This window comes from Rhinatrema bivittatum, chromosome 7 (assembly GCF_901001135.1).
Source record: "Rhinatrema bivittatum chromosome 7, aRhiBiv1.1, whole genome shotgun sequence".
Classification (NCBI taxonomy): Eukaryota; Metazoa; Chordata; class Amphibia; order Gymnophiona; family Rhinatrematidae; genus Rhinatrema; species Rhinatrema bivittatum.
In genome coordinates this window covers 95,854,112-95,868,388 of record NC_042621.1, presented here as the reverse complement: position 1 = coordinate 95,868,388, position 14,277 = coordinate 95,854,112, and the positions used below count along the sequence as shown (strand labels likewise).

General features: G+C 43.9%; 1 protein-coding gene across 5 annotated transcripts in view; it reads left to right on the top strand.

Annotated features, from left to right (window-relative positions):
• PLLP (plasmolipin) overlaps positions 1-14,277 on the top strand; it is a 67,364-nt gene that overhangs the window by 31,718 nt on the left and 21,369 nt on the right. For 3 of the 5 annotated variants that reach the window (XM_029608737.1, XM_029608735.1, XM_029608736.1), the window contains exon 2: positions 11,549-11,788. The exons of the other annotated variants lie outside the window; for them this stretch is intronic. In XM_029608737.1, coding sequence (XP_029464597.1) covers positions 11,573-11,788 — 216 coding nt within the window. In that variant the 5' untranslated portion in view covers positions 11,549-11,572. The remainder of the gene's footprint in view (positions 1-11,548; positions 11,789-14,277) is intronic. 5 annotated transcript variants of the gene reach the window in all.

Here is a 14,277-nt window from a genome sequence, read left to right as displayed (position 1 = left end):
ACTTGTTTCACCTTCAGATTTAAGCTGGGAAAAGAGGAGGCAGATGCGGATCAGAAGTGCTGTTCCCTTCCTGCTGGCAGGAGTGAGAAGGGAGATGGTCTGAGGATTGTGCTAGAGGCAGTAGCATCTAGGGACACATGAAATGTCAATTTGGTAGTGAGTTTGAGGCTTATATCCACAAAAAGCAGCAATATCACCCAATGCCTTCCTGTGATTATACAAAGGGGTAGATTTTAAAAAGTGGCGAATGTGCGTCCATGTGCGAGCGCTACCCGGCACGTGCACATGGACGCCCGATTTTATAACATGTGCGCGCAGGTGCACGCATGTTATAAAATCAGGCATCGGCACGTGCAAGGGGGGTGCACAATTGTGCAACTTGCACGTGCCGATGCCTGCGGCCTTCCCCCGTTCCCTCCCAGGCCGCTCCCAACCCCCTAAACTAAACTCCCTTCCCCTTCCCCTAACCTTCCTGTCCCCTAGCCCTATCCTAAACCCCCCTCCCCCCGACCTTTATTTTACCTGTTGCGCCTGTCTCCGGGCAGGCGCAAGTTGCGCACACCGGCAGCCTGCCGGCACGCGATCCTCTGACACAGCAGCAAATGGCCGCTGTGCCGGAGGCCTCTGGCCCCGCCCTGGGATCACCCCGCCCCCCCCTCCCCGCCCCTTCTTCAAAGTCCCAGGACATACACGTGTTCTGGGGCTTTACGCACATCGCCGGGCCTTCCTAAAATAGGCCTGGCACGCGTAATCCCACCTATGCGCGTAAATCCAATGGATTTACGCGCATAGGCTTGTTAAAATCTCCCCCAAAGATTTCAGTTTTTATATCATTACATGTTGGGCTCTCTGAAGTTTTCCTATTGTTTTATAAATGGTGTTTAACTGCTGTGCACTGCTTTGCTTCTGCTAGCATGCAGCTTGGAGATGTCCTGAAGTACCACTGTGCTAGCACTGCACTGACACTGCTAAGAGGTGGAGCAATAAAGATATTACTGTTCATGTTACTGTGAGGAGAGCCCTTAACCACATTAAAGGGCACTGCACTGCCAGGAGGACCAAGAAAGCCATGCATATTACACCTTCAGCAATGCAAAGATGTGGCTGGAGTCCCTTCTTTTACACAGCTTGGGCTTAGTCTGGCAGGCTTGCTCAGATATTAAAGATGCAATATTAATAAGAGCTTTCAAAGTGCCTCCTGACTCTTGCTTCCTTTTTCTGCTCCTATTCTTAGATTATATGCCCTGCCCAACAAGTTCAGGGTAAGTTACACACCAACATCGTAAAACATATGATAAAGGTACAATTGAATTACAGTGACAAAATCAAAAAGGAAAAACCAAACTGGTAAAAAATAGTTTATTAACCCAATACTAAATATTTATTTTGTGATTTTTTTTAAACATTCCTAATAAAAAGCTGTGCCCTCTAGGTAAGACTGCACTATTTTTAGAAAAGGAAAAAAAAATCTTCAGAGAGCCCATAATAAAATCACAATTATTTTTAGTGGTTTTTGACAAGAACTTCAGCTGCCATCATAGGAAAAACACTTTTTTCATCAAAAAACTCTCCAGTTATGTACTGTTCAAATCAACTTTGTATATATCCACAAGCTGTGAACAGCTGCAGTCATTTAGTTCACCCAATGGTTACTATAACTCTAACCAGATTTTTTATATCTAATAAGTGCAGTTCTTATCTGCAGAGAGACCAGACCAACGTGGCCACCTTTTGCTATCATCAAGCTGCTTCAGGGCCTTGGAACCAGATTTTAAAGTGGTAGCATCCCAGATCTGCTCAATGGTAATCAGTCTTCTTGACTCTACAAAGGAAAAAGGCATTTCTTTTCTAAGAAGGCTACTCATTGTATTGACCAATCAGTAAAAAAAAATTATTGTTGTGTTGACGAATCAGCAGAAACCTATTGTTCGTTTACAAATCCTTAACACAACAATCAATCTAACTCTAAGTATTTAGCAATTAATGAGTAGCCTTCTTAAAAAAGGAACACCTTTATCCTTTGTAGATTCAAGATGGCTGCCTACTATTGAGCAGATCTGGAAAAGAATAGGGACAAAATTGAGAATATCATAAAGCCACTGTACAGATCCATGGTGTGACCATGCCTTGAGTATTGTGTGCAGTTCTAATCGCCCCATCTCAGAAAAGAAGGGCAATCAAAATGATGAAGAGGGTGGAATTGCTCCTGTATGTAAAAAGGCTGAAGAGATTAGGGTTCTTCAGTTTGGAGAACAAATGGTTAAGGCAGAGAGATGATAAAGATCTATAAAATCATGAATGGAGTATAATGGTTAAATGCAAATCAGTTGTTTACTCTTTCAAAAAATAAAGACTAAGGGATACTTCATGAAGTTACTAAATAGCACATTTAAAACAAAAGACGGAAAATATTTCTTCAGAATGCACAATTAAGCTCCAGAATTCATTGCTGGAGGCTGGAGTAAAGGCAGGTACATCCAAGAACTTTGGAGAAGTTCTTGGATGAAAAGTCCAAAAACTGTTGTTAAACAGGTAGATGTGAGGAACGCCACTGCTTATTCCTGAGTGTAAGTAGCATGGAATCTATCTAGGGTCAGTTTTGTCCCCGACCTTTTAAAATCTTTATTATTGTTATATTATTTGTTGGATTTGTTTGACATCTATTTTTTTTTTAATTTTTGGTAACAATATCCAGTTGTATTTTGAGGTGTCTGCAGATGTGCAGACTACTTTGTTGCAAGTCTCTCGCTTTCTTTCGGCAGTAATTAAATCAGTTCTCTCCACTGGATATTTTAAATTGAAACAGTTGCGGCATCTTAGACCTTTGAGTTAACTGACTTTAGGACCATTGTGCAGGCCTTTGTTTTAATTACATTGGATTATGGAAATGCAGTCTATTTAGGGATTCCAAAATCTAGGCTCTGAGCACTCCAGCTGCCTCAAAACTCGGTGGCTAGATCGGTGTTAGTCTTTGCGATGTGATCATGTGACCCCCCTCTACTCTGTTGGCTTCAGAGAATCAAATTTAAGATTTTAATTTTTATATTTAAAGTTGTACATAGAATTGCTCCTCCTTTTTTTTATCTGATTTGGTCCAATTTTATGTCCCTAAAAGAGCACTTCAGTCTTGTGATAACAAACTTTTGGAATTGCCATCATTCAAAGCTGTTCATTTTCAGGATTCCACACAAAGGTCTCTTTCATTTGGGGGAGCTATACTCTGGAATAATTTGCCAAATGAGATCTGGGGGCGTGTCTGATTTCAAGTTATTTAGGAAAGCTGTTAATACACTTTTATTTTCTGAGGCATTTTTAACTTGATTTGTTATTTTACCTATGATGGATACTGTTTGTTATTGTATTTTTTGTATGATGCTATATTGTATTTTGATGTTTGTAGTCCGCTTAGCATGATAGTTATCAATATAGGCGGAATATGAATTTTAAATAGATAAATCTGCTATTTGGGATCTTGCCAGGTCTTATGATTTGGATTGACCACTGTTAACAAGATACTGGGATTGATGGACCCATGATCTGACCTAGTACGGCAGCTCTTATGTTATTAAAATCTGATTTTCCACTGGTAACTAATGTAACCACAAGCAGAACTGTGACATGATCGTAACTTTTCTCCCCTAACAATAAATTTGTGGTTGTATTTTGTAATATTTGCAACTGGCTGATGCTGTGTTTTGTCCCTCCCGAAGCAGCATTATATGTGAAACACGTACATGTCGGTGGATACACTTGCATGTAAATACACTGCTTTTGAACTGCACATCAGAATGATACACTGATTGAATAAATGTTGCTATTCGTTGGATCGGATGAAGTCACTTTGTTACTATTAACTCTTTGACCTTAAATTACATGCCATCTCACCTTTGTGCATACAATACATTACAACAGTTAATCCGATAAGTCACTAAAGCGTGAACAAGTGTTGCAAGGTCGGTCTCTTTCAAAAATGGATGCAAATGTTCCTTCTACTTCTGCCATGATCTGTTTCTGCATGAATAAAGGTCCAAAAGCACTCTGACTTTTAACCTCTTCCTGCAAACAAAAGGACTTTTACCTACTTCCCAGAAGGCACAGGGTGGGGGTGAGGGGATGTAACCTACCCTTAAGAGAAGACACGGGGTATGGGGGGACGGTTACTGCATGTAGCAGAAGTTACCATTCGGGCAACTTGCTGGGCAGACTGGATGGACCTTTATCTGCTGTCATTTACTATAAGGACAACCCCCTAACTCTCTTCCCTGCCTACCCAACCTGTTTCTTATATTTTTATACTTTCTTGAGATAAAAGATTGGCACCGTTTTAGAAATCCTCCTTCCCTCCACTCTTCAGGGTTTTTTCCTGCATTCCTATTTTACATGGCGGATGCGTGGACTATCGGTGCAGCAGCGCATACATTCATGATGGCGGCAGCGACTGCGCAGGAGAAGCTTTTGAAAATTCTTAATATGTTCTTAAGAAATGACCTGATATTCAGTACAGAAAAAGTCTTTTTCGCTTCCTTATTCCCCCCCCTGTTGGCTGGTGGGTTGGCATCTCCGGGGCACATCCTCAGTGCCACGCTGCGACCAGCTGGGGCCACCACTGCAGTGGCCTTTTCCTTCCCTTGGTCTACACACGTCAGTCACAACCAGACCTGAACAGCCCTGATGGACCTCCCCCTCCCCCCAACCTGAATCCCCCCCCCCCCACCTTCACAACACTGCGGACCCCAGCGTTGCAGCCTCGGCTGCAGTGCCAGTGCCTTACCCATGGTTTTAAATACAATTTATTTTTGCTTATAAAAGAGCAGACCCATCCTGGCTGAGCTGCACATGTCTTTAAGCAAAAAGGACAAGTTGTAGCAAAGCATCCCCACGCCTGGGGAGTAATTACAGCAGGTGTGGTGCTATTGATATAGAGAACATGACACCACACCCCGAGGGTTCCCACCAGGAGGAATGCTGAGCTAATCGCTAGTGATGGTAGCTTGCATGTGCACAGCACCTTTCAGACAATCAACAGCTCAAAGCACTTTTGAGAAGTCTGCATGCAACCAGCTCTGGATAGGCCTCTCCCAAGGGAAGAGGGAAAAGAAATGGCTACTATTCTGCATAATTAAGTGCTAGGCAAAAAATATCTTCATGGGGGTAAATCTTCATGAGACGGAGTCAGGTATCCCCTGAATGAACCCAAATCATCTTCTTCTTTTTTTTTTTTTTTCTTCATATGAAAAAATGTCACGGTGCGAGTGTCTCCAGATTGTTGATCATTTTACAGCAATTTCGATAAACTGAGGACAATGTTATTACTTAATGTGGGCTAAGCTGAGGCACAGGGTATAAAGTTACCCGCAGAGGCTGACGACAACCCCTGGAGAACAGAGGCCTACTGTAGCGACAGCTGCACAGTAACCCCTACTGATGACTCAGGGCACACATGTACCAGGTTTGGGGGAGAGCTGTGGTCCGTAGGGATGTGCAAGCTTTTAATTTTTTACGGGCTTTGTTTGTTTTTATCCAAATTTTCTTTATTCAGGGAGCCATTAAGAAAAATACATCTTCCTTCAGTAGGAATCAACCGGTATAAAACGGGCCACAGTATTCACATACAAGCTCAGTCCCCTCCTCCCTTTTCTCCAGTTTCTCTCCCTCCTTTTCAGTAGTTCAGGCTATATTACAGTAGTGCACGCTAAAACATTTTACTGGCACAAGAGCAGCATGCACTGAAAAGCCCCAGACTGAACAGGGGGTAGGAGGGATCCTCAGCTGCTTGCGCCCTGCCCATGCTGTATTCCAAAATGGCGCCGGCCTCAGGTCAGCTGATACCGTCCTGGAGCTCGGCACCAGTAGGCCAGGAGTAACTGGGGAGCTTTTCTTTACTCACTGCCCGCCAGGAACTTTTTAATTTTTGAAATGAAAACCAACAAAATTACCATTTTTTTGGTTTCATTTTAAAAACAAAAGGAAACGAAATACTTATTTATAAATACGTATGTTCTGCTACTTCCAAAGAGTATGTTCAGCGTGGATTACAATTGGAAATGTCAATAGGAAATTACTATAGGAAGTGTAATTTTCAACAAAAGCGTGCTGCTGGTGGTCTGTGGCCTCTGACCGAGGAATGTTGCTGCTGTGCCTGAGCCGGATGCAAACAGGATGAAATGGGCTAATCCTGCGGCTCAAGCTGCAATGCTTTGCTTTATAGTCCGGGGGATCCAGGTTCAGATCTCTCCCTCTGAGTGTATTTTACACTGGGTGAATTACAGAGATGATATGGGGAGGGAAGGAAGACGGGTGCTGCTACAGTATTAGTCCATATCTGCCAGCCGGTGGCACTCCTCTAGCCTTGGGGCTGATACTGTTCAGACGGCCTAAGGAAGGGTTGAAGTAGCAGAGACTGTTGAAGAATCAAGAGGATATTGGACTTCTCCTCCAAGAACTTATCCACACCTTTTTTAAACCCAGCTACACTAACTGCACTAACCACATCCTCTCGCAACAAATTCCAGAGTTTAATTGTGCATTGAGTGAAATAATTTTCTCCGATTAGTCTTAAATGGAATGCCCCCTAGTCCTTCTATTATCCGAAAGTGTAAATAACTGATTCACATCTACCTGTTCTAGACCTCTCATGATTTTATACACCTCTATCATATCCCCCCTCAGCCGTCTCTTCTCCAAGCTGAAAAGTCCTAACCTCCTTTAGTCTTTCCTCATAGGAGAGCTGTTCCACTCCCCTTATCATTTTGGTAGCCCTTCTCTGTACCTTTTCCATCCCAATTATATCTTTTTTGAGATGCGGCGACCAGAATTGTACACAGTATTCAAGGTGCGGTCTCACCATGGAGCGATACAGAGGCATTATGACATTTTCTGTTTTATTCACCATTCCCTTCCTAATAATTCCCAACATTGTTTGCTTTTTTGACTGCTGCAGCACACTGAGCCGACGATTTCAAAGTATTATCCACTATGATCTTTTTCCTGGGTGGGTAGCTCCTAATATGGAACCCAACATTGTGTAATTATAGCATGGGTTATTTTTCCCTATATGCATCACCTTGCACTTGTCCACATTAAATTTCATCTGCCATTTGGATGCCCAATTTTCCAGTCTCACAAGGTCTTCCTGCAATTTATCACAATCTGCTTGTGATTTAACTATTCTGAACAATTTTGTGTCATCTGCAAATTTGATTATCTCACTCGTCTTATTTCTTTCCAGATCTTTTATAAATATATTGAAAAGTAAGGGTCCCAATACAGATCCCTGAGGCACTCCACTGCCCACTCCCTTCCACTGAGAAAATTGTCCATTTAATCCTACTCTCTGTTTCCTGTCTTTTAGCCAAGTTGCAATACACGAAAGGACATCGCCACCTATCCTATGACTTTTTACTTTTCCAAAAGCCTCTCATGAGGGACTTTGTCAGACGCCTTCTGAAAATCCAAATTCACAGCATCAAAACACTTCCCAGTTTCCAAATTTTTCTGTGCCCCTGTCATTTGTTCCCATCCTCAGGAACAACTCCCTCGAGACCTTTATGCCCTTATCAATGGCAGATGTAAGTCGTCATCGCCAAACATTTGCAAGGAATTAACAATATTGCTTCGCAGCTGGGATACCAAAGAACTAATAAAGGGATCCCATATCCATAAAAAAAAAATAAATTGGCTGGCTTACATGTAAGCACTGACAATTTCCCTAAAGTTAACAAATCATGCATTGAACTCTCCACATAGACAAGCCGGGCAGATCTTTCTCAATGCATTGTAATAAAATTCACTTCTTTACAATGAGACAAGCTTGCTGTAGATATAATAACAAGTGACGGGGAGTCCAAGCAATCACTAGTATTGCCCTTGTAATTGGAATATTCAGTAGCTATAGGAGGGTCTGGTATTTTGCATTCCTCCCTATGTGATAACCCCACTGTTTTTGGGGGGGGGTGGCATCTGGGGCATACATTGCCCAGGAGCACGCTCAGAACCTCAGAGGGTTCGGCGCGGCTGAAGGAGCCACTGGAAAGCAGCTAGAGATCCCCCCCCTGGGATTTCGGAGCAAAGGAGTTAGCATTTTGACATCCCCCCCCCCCCCCCCCAGATTTCAAATACTTTTGGAAAGCTTTGGATCCTCCTAGGATCTAGGAGAGGGCGAGAGGTGTTTTGGGACTCTCCATAGGGTCTCAGAGGGGTCTCTGCTCATCAAGGTTGGTAATTGAACAGTGACAGAGTTTGGATTAAAGGCCTTTTTTTTTTTTTTTTTTTTAACGGACTTTGGCTTGACCAGTTTGAAGGGAAGGGTGTGCCCGCGGTATCCCTGAGAATTTGGGGCAAGACTGAGGACTTTGCGACAAGCGTGGGGATTTGAAGCAAGACTCTGCTGAGAGACCTGAAGAATTAGGGGTAAGAAGATTTTGATACTTTGAGACAAGGACTCAAAGGGCTAAACCCACTGAGATAGTGATAGTGTTTTCCAATTTTGAAGAAAAAGTTAAAACTTGGACCAACTGAGGATGAATGTTTTTGTATGTGGGGACAGTTTTCCTGCAGTTTTTATGCTTGGGAAGTTTCTTCTGCCTGCTGACTGACTGTTATGCTCGGCAGTCCTCGGGCTATTCTCTCACCTCTGGCTGGCCTGGTGGGGCCTCCTCTGGTATTGTGCCACTTCCCGCTGCGAGGGGTTACTAGGACTCGCGGCCGAGATGCCATAGACGGGTTTCCACGCGGCGCGTCTTCCTTAGGTGTGCGTTGTGCGGCCCTTGTCGGAATTAAAGGGGCCGCGGCAGGAAGAGCCTGCAGGCCCCTCCTGATTTCATCGCTCTGCCAGCTCTTTAATGGGCCTCTTCTCACGCTCCACGGATGCCTCGGCAATAGGTTGACAACCTCGATAGAAGCAAGTTGCCTCCTGTGTTCCTGATCTTCATTCCTGTGTTCCTGGTCCTCGTCTTGTCAGCTTCTGGTTTTTGTTCCCAGGTTCCTTTGTTCAGTCCTGTGGTCAGTCTTCAGATCATCATCTTTGTTCCTGTGGTCAGTTTTGGTTCTTCAGTGTCTTCTCCTATCCGCCCGTGCTGCTCCTCGCCTCCCTGCCTGCCTTCCTGTCCTGTCTGTTTTCAGATGGATTTCTGGTTTTGAATTCAGTTTGCCTGACATTGACTCTGATTGAACTCCGCCTGTCACTGACCCCTGCCTGCATCTTGTCCATGTTAGAGCTACACCTGCCACCAACCACTGCTTGAATCGACTACAATTGAACTCTGCCTGCTTCTGACCTTTGCCTGACTCCGACCAGTCTGAAGGCCACCTGCCCTGTCCTCTGCTTGACTCTGACGACCATCTCGATGGACCATGACCTCCTCCGCAGAGGCCCACACCTAAGTCCTGTTGACCCTGGCCACCTGAGGGCTCAACCTAAGGGGAATGAGGGCTGGTACAGGCGAACCTCCAGTTGGGCCTCTGCCACAGTTAGCTCTGCCAGCCGATGGTGGGGGACCTGCAGGTTGCGCCAACCCCACCTCAGTCCAATCAGATTTTTCTAGCAAGGGGCTCCATGCTCCAACAGGGGACATCCCCCCTTCGTCCCTTGCATAAAGGGGAACTGCTCGGTAATAAATAACTGCAGCTGTGGGGCTTCGGTGAAGTAAACGGATCCCCTCCACAAACTGCCCACGGAGCCTCCATTTCTCTAACATAAAAAATAAAAAAAAATTGCAGGATAAATGATGAAAAGCGCTTCACAGTATCGAAACTGATGAGCATTGAACGATTTCCAAATTTACCTCCGGTATCGACCACTGCCAACATTTTTCAAATGTTAGCCATAGCTGTCCTACCCTGAACAAAGCCCACCTGCGCCTTGCAAATTTAATCAGGCAGGACTCCTCTTGAAAAGTTTTTACTTAGAAAAAATAAACTTGCAGGCAAGTATTGTTAGTGCGTATAAGACACACAGATAATGATTAGGAATTTCAACAACTCGGTACCTTAATGATAATAGAATATCACGAAACAATATACTGGGTAGCAAGTAGTTAAGCATCAATGCAACGAGTTTGTCCCCTGCTCAGCTACCAGATTACAGAGAAAAAAAACTTTAGTTCCCTCCAAGCTTCTCTCTTATGACATGAGAGGTCCCTCTGTATCAAAGTCCTTGAGTCAACAAATCATTCCATGTTGGGGAGAGCATTTTGGGATTTTGGATGCTTACTGTGTAGGCTATTCATCCCCCGAAGTTACCAAATAGAACTGAGTCAGTACTGGTATTCCTCAGTTAATCCTCTTTCACAAGATAGGTCCCTTTGGCAGAGGATTTGCAGTAAATAATTAACTGTTTTTAGACTCATCCCATCAAAGCTCCCGTCAAGATTTTTATCCTTTCTCTCAGTAGATTTCAGAAAAGGGAAACCATTGCTGGAACAAAACCAGCAGTTTTTTCCTGTCATCTAGCTAGCTGTCACTTGTAGTTCTCACCTGGATTTCCAAACAACAGACTTCAACTTCTCCCAGTATCTTTTTTTCTCTCTCTCTCTGTCTCACAGCACCTAATGGCTCTAGTTCTCCCCCAAAAGCCTTCTTAGCTCTGATCTTTTATGGCAGGCTATTTGTAACTGATCTGTAATTCTACTGGACAGAATCAGGAAGTACACTGTCTATCAGATATTTACTTTTTCAGATAATACAAGGCCCAGGGGGCACTCCATGAAGTTAGCATGTGGCACATTTAAAACGAATCAGAGAAAATTCTTTTTCATTCAACGCACAATTAAGCTCTGGAATTCATTGCCAGAAGATGTGGTTAGGGCAATTAGTGTAGCTGTCTTTATATAAAAAAAAAAAAAAAAGGTTTTGATATGGTCCTGGTGGAGAAGTCCATAAACTGCTATCAATCAAGTTGACTTAGGGAATAGCCACTGTTATGTCTGGCATTAGTAGCATGGGATTCATTTAATGTTTGGGTACTTATAACCACTGTTGGAAACAGGATGCTGGGCTTGATGGACCCTCTGACCCAGTATGGCATTTTCTTATGTTCTTAAGCCCCTCTTTGGTCCAACAAAGTCAGAAGTGTTTTGCCAAACTGGACTATACCTGTAGCCTGTCATCGCCAACCTGCTGTGTGTATTTTTTTTTTTCAGTCTTGAAGCAAACACATATTTCCAGCACACAGTCATAGATTATTCCAAGCTAACAGCTATAGTTAGGTAGGCAGGTTGTGCTAGACGTGTCCAAAGGTCTGACGTCCTAAATCCTGGTAAGGGACATGTTCCTTTCTTCCCATTCTGAAATAAAGGAACATTAGCAGGGGGTCCTGTAAAATGCATTAGGAGGTTAAAAGTCCCGGTGAAGGTTACCTGTAGCTCAGAATGTACATCCCCCACACACACACCTATTAACTTGTTCCATACCTCACACAATTTTATAAACGTCAATCATATCCTCCCTTAGTCATCTGTTCTCCAAGCCGAAGAGCCCTAACCTGTTTAGTCTTTCTTCACTGCTCCATTCCTTAATCATTTTTGTTGCCTTTCTCTGCACTTTCTTCTAGCTCTGGTATCTCTCTTTTTGGGTTATGGTGACCAGAACTGCATACGGTGCTCAAGGTATGATCGCACCAGTGCGGGCCTGTGGCCCCAGGCAGTCGGGAGGCAGTGAGAATGACGCCACCAGCCCAGCCCGGGTCCCCGCCCAGCGATCCGTCACTGCTCGGAAGAGGCTCCTGCTCCACGTGGACAGGGGGCGGGGCTGGAATGCTGTTGACCTGCCCTGTGACCTCGCCCGTGACCAGGTACATTGATGTGCCCCGGGCAGTCACTCACCTCTTCTGACATCGCCGGCACCACGGATCGATACAACGGCATTATTATAGTCCTAGCTTTGTGTTCTGTTCTTTTCCAAATAATTCCTAACATTCTGTTTGCCTTTTTGGCTGCTGCTGCTGCTGCACCCTGAGTTCATGATTTCAGTGTATTGTTCACCATGACTCCAAGGTCCTTTTCCTGGACGGTGACTCTGAATTGGAACCCAGGAGTGTGTACATACAAAGGGTAATTTACAAAGGCATTTCCACAGGTTAAACAGTGGCTTATCCATAAATATGGCTTGCTATACAATTGCCTGCCTGAAGTGTAGGTAAACTTACACATATATGTCTTATATGTGCATAAGTTTACCTGTGCTGAGCAGAGGCATTTCGTGGGGCAGAGCTGGAGAGGGGTGTGGATTTACCATTTTCAGAAGTATGCACCTGCAATTTCTCAACGTTTCTGCACACACATTAGCAGGTGTAATTATGTCTTCATAGTTTTGGTGAATGAACATATGCACTTAAGTTTACTTTTAAAATTGGTGTTTTATGCACATATTTGCCAACTTTCTTATACGGGCTGTTACAAAATTACCCCCAAAGGATTGGTTTCTCTATGTGCGTCACTTTGCTGTTAGGGTCCAGCCTGCTATGCAGCCTCCCTGCCACCAGAGGTCCCCATGGACCTATACCTGCTCTCTCTTCAGCTGTAGTCTTTATGGGCTCAGGGTTTGGCCTATTTAGCTCTGCCTCTTGCAATACCTGATGCCTTGTCATCAAATCTATTTGGCTCCTTGCCAGGCCCTACTCTGTCTTGCATTCCCTGTGGCCTCCGGGCCTTCCAGCTCTGTTTTGCCTTGTGGCCTTATACCCAGCTCTGTGGTGGTCTCAGGTCTTCTGCCTAGCACTGTGGTCTTCTCAGGCCTTCAACCTAGCCCTGTGACTTTTGGGCCTTCTGCTTGTGACCTTCAGGCCTTCTGTGTTATCTGTCCTGTCTAGTCCTTGTCTTATCTGGGTCTTGTCCTTGTCCTGTCCTTGGTATCCGTTCCCTGTACTGCCAGTGCCTTGCCTTATCTCAGCCTATCTAGCCTACTTCCACGTGTGTCCAGCCCTTGCCTCCCACCTTGCCTTGCCTTGCCTCAGTCTCCAGCCTGCAATGTCTTTGCTTCCAGTCCTGGTCTCCAGTCTGTGTCTCCAAGTTCCAGTCTGCACCTTGATCCCAGCCACAGCCCAAGTCCTACCAGCTGCCAGAGCCCAAGGGTTCAACATGTGGGGAAGGTGGCTGGTACAGGCAGATCTCTCTGCCCTGCCCCTGTGGGGGTTCCCCAGCTCTAGCCGGACCATCAGTTGAGACATTTGCATTAATTGATCTACTGGTTATAATGTGCATTTCCAGAATTTATTTTATTGAGCAGATGTTGGGGGTTTTATTAATTTTTGTTTTATTGATTGTTTTGATATTGATATTTTCGGTTGCATTTTATTGAATCTTATGTATATAATATAGGGGCAATATTCAACCTCAGGCCAGCTTGCAAAGTTAGCTGGATAAACTTACCTGGTTAACTTTGTCAGGATATTCAGTGGCACAGCTACACAATTGAATATATTCAATTATCTTAAAGATAGCCGACTAACTTTAGGACTACTGTATGGCACAACCAGAGTTAGCCAGATAAGTTATCCAGGGGTGGGCAAACTTATCCAGCTAACTTAATTCCACCCTGGAATGTCCCTGGAACACTGCTTCCTTATTTGGCTAACATTTAGTCAGATAAGTGCCCAAATTATCCAAAAGTCAGCATTTAGTGAGATAACTGAAAAATCTGGCTGAATGCCTTTCAATATGGGCTCCTATGTTTTGTTAAGATTTGTAAATTGCTTCGGGCTATTTTATAGAGGTGGCACTACCTAAATCAGAATAAATAAGTAGATGCCCAGTTCCCCAGTGTCATAAGGTCCTCCTGTAATTCCTCAATCAGCTCATGTTTTAACTATTTTGAATAATTTTGTTTCATCTACAGATATGGTAACCTTACTCTGCTTCCTTTTCCAGAATCATTAATTAATGTTAAATCACATCGATCGCAATATATGTCCCTAGGGAAACTCCACTATTCACTTTTCTCCATTGGGAAAACTGACCATTTAGTCCTACTCTTTGCATTCTATCCTTTAACCAGTTAGCAATTCACAGTAAGACATTACTTCCTATCCCATGACTTTTTAATTTCCCGAGGAGTTTCTCATGAAGGACTTTGTTGAATGCCTTCTAAAAATCCAGATAATACTATATCAACTGGCTTACTCTTATCCACATGTTTTACACCTTCAAAACATTCTAATAGATTGGTGAGGAGGGACTTCTGTTTGCTAAATCCATATTGACTCTTTCCCCCGTAAGCATTGTCTATCCATACACCCAATAATTCTGTTCTTAACAATGGCTTCTACCATTTTGCCTGGCACCA